Source organism: Nannospalax galili, unplaced genomic scaffold (genome assembly GCF_000622305.1).
Source record: "Nannospalax galili isolate Female #2095 unplaced genomic scaffold, S.galili_v1.0 scaffold891, whole genome shotgun sequence".
NCBI classification, from domain to species: domain Eukaryota; kingdom Metazoa; phylum Chordata; class Mammalia; order Rodentia; family Spalacidae; genus Nannospalax; species Nannospalax galili.
In genome coordinates this window covers 3,992,079-3,999,780 of record NW_008330576.1, presented here as the reverse complement: position 1 = coordinate 3,999,780, position 7,702 = coordinate 3,992,079, and the positions used below count along the sequence as shown (strand labels likewise).

Sequence of the window (7,702 nt, the reverse complement as noted above, 5' to 3'; positions counted from 1 at the left end):
AAAAGATACACAAATGCAGATATTTTGCTGACAATTCAGGCACATCTGTAACTCTGTAGAAGTTGATGTCTGTAATCCATTGTAACACCAGGAGCCCACTAAAAAAACTGCTGTAACAAATGAACCAGGAGCTCATCCTCAGTTTTGCAGATAGATGGTGAGTGACTTAAAGTGCCTGTTGTTTTCAAATCACCGTATTCATTTTCTTTCTTTTCTCTTTCAAGTTCTCATTCTAGGTCATTTTGTCATCTGATCTCAAGAGTAGCCAGTGCTGACTATACTGAAATGGGATGGGGAGTCCAGGAACAAGATGATTGGGTTTGATTAGAAAATGACCGTGTTGGATTTTGTCAATAGTTAAGAAATTATCTGAATGGACTTCTAAGTGAATTGAGCTTGATGACACTTCAGGGAAAATAATGATCTAATGCTGGCCTATTTGATGAGTCTCTTTGAAAATAAGATGTTACATTTTGCTAGTTTTACAATCTTCTGCAAAAAGAGAAGCACTGAATGTTTCAGCTCCAAGTGATCTACTTAAACGAAGTTTAATTTAGCTGGTTTTAATTTTACTGCTCACTTTCAGACCTCCAAGTTGTTACGTTTAAAGCATAATTCAAGCCCTCTACTACTCCTAAATATAGATTACTGTTAAAAATAGGTTTCTTGTCTACATAGTGAGTTCCAGGACAGCTGGGGCTACAGGGAGACCCTGATTCAAAAAGACCGAAAAAAAAAAAAAAAAAAGGTTTCTCTGAGCACATGCTTCACAAATGTGAACAGTATGAACATTATCATGTATAGGAACTGGCTTAAATTATTTTGCTTGCCTAAAAATACAGAGAAACAAAAGCTGTCTTTCTTTTTTAAACATTTTATTATTATTATTTTATGTGTATGAGTGCATTGCCTGGATGTAGGTAGGTACACATGTGTTGTGTAGTGCCCACGGAGGTCAGAAGAGGGCACCAGATCCTCTGGAACTGGAGTTATGGACAGTTGTTAGCTGCCATGTCAGTGCTGGGACCTCTGGAAGCGTGGCCAGTGCTCTTACCTGCTGAGCCATCTCTCCCAAAGAGATGTCCCCCCAAAGCTGTCTTTTTCCTGACACAATATATGTTTCTGTGATATGAATCAGCTAACAGATAATTGACAAACAGGGATGTCAATATATTGTGGAAATCAATCATTTTATACATTATTTTGCCCAATACATTAATGTTTTCACTACCAAGCTGAATTCTAAGTCTGCTCACAGCAGAATTTGGCAGCTGTGAGGAAAGCCATCCTCTGCCTAATGCCCATCCACTCTCCCTTTCTCATCTGGGCCACCTGGGGTATCCTGGAAGTTCATTATTTCATGATTGTTCCTGCTTTGTGTGTGCTTTGCTTTCCATAATTCAGTCTTTCTTTATATTTGAACCATTACTTGTTCTTAGTTGGAGCACATTTGTGAGGTCTAACTATAGCACAAAATATATTCAAATTTGCATTTTTAACTGTGCTACCACTTTCCTTAGGTTTGCAAATACCTTTGTAGTAACTTTGGACCTCAGAAAGTGTGCTAAGTGGCTTGGCAGTTTCCATATGACCACCATGTATGACCTGTTGTTATTCAGCATTGTCCCCTGGTAACCTTACCTTCTTATGGGACATTTCTCAAATTCAGTTGCCTGTTGTATTTCAGCCTAATTCTGATGATGAGGGGTATTGCTGCAAAACTTTGGGGAAGACAGAGAAGAAACCATGTCAGCAACAGCTGCAGGTAGCTTGGTGGGTGTCGGCAAATGGCAGATAGGGTGCTTCACCAGCACCTCTGGGCTGCAGGGGTCTTCTGACCTGCCTTCAGGGACCAAAGCTGGTGCTTCATTGTGACTCCTTCTTAGTTTTTTGAACTCTTTCAATAGCTCCTGGACTTTTGTTCTCCCATCCCAACTAGTTGTTGTTAAGACATATAGAACTCTGCATGAAGTTCTTCCTTACATGAAGAAAAGCTTTGCTTTTTCCCCCGACATGTGAGAGCTGAAAATAATACGAATACATATTATCAAGTTTGTTTCTTTGCATTTTGCATAGATATACACATATTTTAACATATTTAGTTTGCTAAAATATTGGCAACAACACTAGGAGTACAACATTGAAAAACAAAACAATCATCTAAAGAATTCGAGCAAAACCCTTGGTATTATCACTAAGATGAAAAGCGATGTTTCTGCATAGATTATGGAGATAATTACCTTATTCCTGAAATTCACTTGCTTGGTAGAGTGAATCCAGGGTCTCACTCTTGCCGGACAAGTGCTCTACCACTGAACTACACCCCCAGATCTAGAAATTCTTTTCTAAGCTTCAAAAAAAGAAAGAGCATTTTACTTTCTAACATTCAAAACTTAGCACTTCAGAACCCAGCCATTTAACCTATATAGTCAGTCAAGAAAAACTAATTCAAGTCATACTTTTGTTTGGCTTCATTTTGTTGATCTTTATTTTTATCTATTCCTCTATTTTTTGAGGCAGGAGCTCATGTAGCTCAGGGTGACCTTGAACTCACTATGTATCTGAGGTTGACCTTGAGTTTCTGATCCTCCGGTTTCCACCTCCTTAGTGCTGGCATTAGGTTGTATGCCCTTATACTTGACTTAACCTTTGCCTTTTAATTCTTAATGACAAATGAAAAGGCTGCCTTTTCATTTCCTTTGTGTTTCATTTGGTAACAGAACCTCCTGGGCAGTAAGCTACTCAACTATTTGCCAGCCTCCCAGAACTCCTGTTTCCTGGATAAGTTTTGGTTCATCGCTACAAGTACTGTATGAGACTTTGGAATAGGATGCTTCCTTCTATTCTGGACAACTCTAACCCAAAATGCAGACAAGATGCCTGGATCACCAGAAGCAGTCTTGGGCCATGGAGCCACCTTAAGGATGAAAGCCTCATACTAGGATGGTGATAGAATATGAAAGTTGGAGGGAGCCTGGGTCTACTGAATCCTTCCTAGGATGCACCCTCTGCACTTTTTTTTTCTTTCTTTTCTGTTTTTTTTTTTTTTTTTTTTTTTTTTTTGAGACAGGGTCTCCCTGTAGCTCCAGCAGGCCTGGAACTTACTATGTAGACCAGGCTAGCCTCAATCTCAAAGAGAGATCTGCTCCCTCTGCCTCCCGACTGCTGGGATTAAAGCTGTGTGTCACCATGCCCAGCTGCACTTCTTTTTCTTAAATATTTCAGTCATTGTTACTAGCGGGTGAACATAAATTCTAAATGATAATATGTATCAAGTTATTAGCAGAAAGACTCAATGTTAGAGCTACATTTCTAGATACGCGAGATTTTCCTCTCTTTTTCTTTTTCACACATACACACAGAAGTACACAGGCACACACATGTAAATACACATTCCAATTTGTGAGAAATAAAACTAAGCGTCCATGTGGTATTATGCCAGATTTGTACAAAGGCTAACAATTTTGCAGTGTGAGCTGCAAAGGATGAAAAACTGGAGCATTACATAAGAGTTTTCAGTGTGCATGTTTAGTTAAAAAAAAAAAAAAGCCCAAACAAATAGACAAACAGAAAAGCAAAGGAGGAGATACAGGAATTGAATTCAGCAAGAGATTATTAATGCTATTTTTACTTATCTTTTATATATTTAGTAAAATGTCTGTATCTTTTGTATAGGGAGTAAACTCTCAACAGCCGGGAGGGGAAAGTTGTTGCATAGAGCAGTTTTACCTCTCCTCAGAAGCTGTTCCAAGTCTCCCCATCTATCTAGACCTAGCTCTGGGGACTCGTCATTGATCCCCAGTAGGAATGGCCCTCTGCTTTTAATGCCTTCACCAAGACCAGGGGCTGTAGGGAGCCCTTCCCCACCCCAAGCTCAGTAATGAAGAAAGATCTTTTAATGAAATGTTTTGGTTGGCGTACTTGGGAGTGTGGCCCTATCTCCTGCTTTGTTTTGTTTTTTAAATTAAATTATACTTTGTTCTTATCTCTGCTACAGCACTCAAATAGTGTTTACAAAAGCCCTCTCCCCTTAGGGCATTGGTCATTTCTATGTTCCTCAGGTGTCTTATGTTTTAAGCATGAAGACCTCTTGAAAAGCATTGAAAGTTTTTGAAGGAATCTATTAGACTAGGGGTTGTAGGAATGTGTTTCTTTGTGAAATTCAACTGTACCAAAACAGTAAGAGAATGTATTTTGAAATAATTACAATGTACTGCTTGGGGACAAACCATCTGGCTTCTCTTTGACTAAAACCCTGTGAGATGTTTAAGGGACAGGGAACTGCAACAGTGTATGTAGCACTTTGCCCTACATAGTGTTTTCTTTTAACCTTCACGTGACCCTGGAAGGCAGGTATTATCTTTACCATGAATAGAGACTGAGAAGTGACATACCTAAGGAGTGACAGGCAGAAAGTGGAAGAGGTCAGCCCTAACCCCATTTTTTTCCTGCCAGAATCCAGTGCCCATCCTGTTACTCCAAACATCGGGTCCCAGGACTGACTGAGAAGAAACAATTTTGCAGAAAGTGTACTAATATTGTGTTTAGGAATCAATGTAGGCAGCTTGCCAAACACAGTATTTCACCAACCGTTCTCATCATTAATAAAATGGTGTGTGTGTGTGTGTGTGTGTGCGTGTGTGTAGCTCAGCTCTTCAGGCATTGGACAGGGTATTTTATGGGTTTATTTTTGTAGAGTGCAACTCCCAGTTGAATACAAGTTGCTATGTACAGCGTTATCACTAATAGCCAATATCCGTGTAGTATTTTGCAAAGCAGTATGCCATACATTTGCTTTTTTATGAAAAGAAACATTTGGGAAAGCCTTTGTATTTTCAACAGAAAAAGATTAGTTTGAAGCATAATTATAGGACTCAAGAGTTAGGAATTAAGTTTAATGGGTTTCTTTCTCATATTTAGGGGCGAAATCTATAACTACTTTAAAAAATTCCCTATGACAAGTGTTTGAGTGCCTACAACTCCTTCACATATAATTTCCATTTCCACCACTATATAATAAACACATAACCCAAACCCCAAACGTGTATTTTTGGCCAGTCTAGTACAAGATTTCTTAAAGAAAATGCATTATGCACATTGCTTGCGGCCCCAGAATGTCAAAACTTCAGCCCTCTGGCTGATCGCTAAGTTCCACAGAAGTCTTCCCCCTCATCAACAACCAACCCTTAAAGAAACTCTTGGCTCCCGCCGTCGCTAGGCAGTTCCAGGGCGGCTTGTCTGCGTGGGCAGAGGCTCTCCCAGGGGGACCGCAGGTGTCTGGAGACTTTCCGGGCTGTCCCCGTCACCCCGTGCGCATCTGGAAGGGCTGCACCCCCGGGGTCTCCCGAGACCCGGACCGGAAGCGGGGCTCCAGCCGAGGCCCCGCCCCTCCCGGGCAGGTGTCAGTCTGCAGCCCGCGGCGCCCCCCGCCCGCCCCTCCCCCGCGCCCCGCTCGCTCCCGCAGTCGCCAGCCTCGGTCGGTTCTCGCGAGATCCGGGCCGCTGAGCGCTCGGGGCCTTTTCAAATCGGGATCCGTTACCGCTCCGCTGGCCGCCGCCATTGTCGCGCTCGGAGTCCTCAGCGCGGCCGAGGCGGAGCCTGCGCGGGATGGCGGACGCCGACAAGCCCGAGGCGGCGGCGGGCGACGACGGCCCGCAGCAGCACCCGGCCGAGCGGCGAGACGCGGAGCCCGAGAAGCCGCCGCGCGGTAGCGGCGCCAACGGCGTGAAAATGTATTGTGTGCCCCCGGGCCGGGCCGGGCGCGGGGCGGGAGGCGCGGGGCGGCGGCCGGGGCGGCTGGTCAGTCAGCCGATCGGTAGCCGCGGGCCGCTCAGCCCGTGTGGCCCGAGCAGGTGCAACGCTCAGGCCTCGGCCCCGCCGCTCCCGGGTGGAGACCGGTCCCCTTTAAAGGCCCGCCGCGAGCCTCCCGGCTGGGAGGACCTGGGATGACATCATCCGTTCCCAGCCCAAGTGTGTGGTGTCGGCTAACGTGTGCAGTGAAGTGATGTATGCGGGGAGGAAGTTGCACAGCGTGCTGATAGACCGAGTCCATTGTGCTCCCCCTGACTTGGCTTGGGGTCTGTTTTGTAAATGGGGGACTGGGCTTCCCCACCCACCTGGTGATGTGTGTCAGGCGGGCAGGCTGTTTTAAATCAAACTCAATGTCTGCAGGCCTTCATTTTGCTATAATGGCAGAATGGTACGCCATAATACAACATAATATAAATTTGTATTTGGCAGGGCTAGGAATGGAACCCATAGACCCAGGAATCACACCAGCAACCTTTAAAATACAGTGTTTTTAATAGAAGAAAATCCATTATTTTGATGTCGGATGTGTCATCAGTGTAGAGAATTCAGTTCCTGTAAGGCCACATGGTTTTCATTTAGTACACAGTGAGGTAGGAGTATATTGTGCTCGCCTCTCCTTGTCATGTGGGGCGATGTGAAGTCAAACATTTATTTTTGTATGCCTCATTCTATAAAACTGAAGTTGAAAGTATATCAGTAATTTAGCTAAAGCATCCTTTAACTCCTCAGTTCTGCCTCATAGAAAAGGAGTAAACATATGCTTATTTTTAAGACAGGAAAAGATTTCTGACTTTCTTTTAAACAGGAAAGGTTTCTGCCTTTTTGGCTTTTCTATATGTGGATATGTTTGAGATAGTTATGGTGCCATCTGGACCATTCTGAATTGAATGCATTGATAGCAGATGAGGTGGGGCAGCTCTCCTCAGCATCCTTAGGACAGTCTTGCTCTTAGGATGACGTCATCGGACATTTTCTTTTAACCACTGACAGTGTATTGAAAAGAATTATTCTGCTTCCCTGGGGCCCATTCTGAGCTTTTAAGTCTAATGCTTGTTGCTTTCTGAACTGTATTCAGTTTTGAATGTATGTGGAGAGGAAGTTTAATAATGTGCTGTTAGACCACATCCATTATGTTACCTTTGAGTTGGCGAGTACTTTGAATAAGGAATTTTGCTTTCCTACCCACCTGGTGATGGGCAGGTATCAAAGATTGGAACCCAGTGCAGTTTGTTCCTGGATGGAAGGTGTGCATACACCTCTGCCATTGAGAAATCAGAAAGCAAATGAAGCTCTTTCGTCGTGCCTGCCATGACTAGGGATTTGTCATCAAAAATAGGAGTGAAAAAACAGTAGAATGGCAGATGTAAAAAATACAGTCAGCCTGCATATCTTTGGATTCTGCATATGTGGATTTAACCATGATGAAAAGATCTCTCGCCAAAAAATGTATTGAAAATATACAGAACTTTTTTTTTTTGTTATTTACTGAGCATAGCATATATGTTATTTTAGGTACTATAAGTAGTCAAGGCATTAAAGTGTGTGGGAGATTGTGTTTAAGTGATATGCAGATGCTGTGCCATTTTATATAAGGGCCTGGAGTATCTCTGCACTTTTTTTTTATCTGTGGGGCAGAGTGGGCCTGAAGAACCAAACCTCTGGATGGATACTGAGGGATGATTGATATGCACTATTAATGTGTATCTAAGCATGAGTGTGTCATCCATCTTTTTCCTGAAGAAAATAAAGGTTGAATGTTGGTACCTTTGTGGCTATGATGTTGGTAGTTTTGATACTGGTATCTAAACTGCCACTAGATCTGAAAATCTAGTTTCTTTTTTTAATTATATATATATATATATTATTTTTTATAAGAAGCATTTCATTATAG

At 42.8% G+C, this 7,702-nt stretch overlaps 1 protein-coding gene across 4 annotated transcripts in view; it reads left to right on the top strand.

Moving 5' to 3' along the window:
- The first annotated feature begins 5,463 nt into the window (after positions 1 to 5,463).
- The window catches only part of Myef2 (myelin expression factor 2), a 50,028-nt gene continuing 47,789 nt past the window's right edge, over positions 5,464 to 7,702 (top strand). For 2 of the 4 annotated variants that reach the window (XM_008849365.3, XM_008849374.3), the window contains exon 1: positions 5,464 to 5,732. In XM_008849365.3, coding sequence (XP_008847587.1) covers positions 5,608 to 5,732 — 125 coding nt within the window. In that variant the 5' untranslated portion in view covers positions 5,464 to 5,607. The remainder of the gene's footprint in view (positions 5,733 to 7,702) is intronic. The other 2 variants (XM_008849353.2, XM_008849358.2) reach the window with 2 other exon arrangements.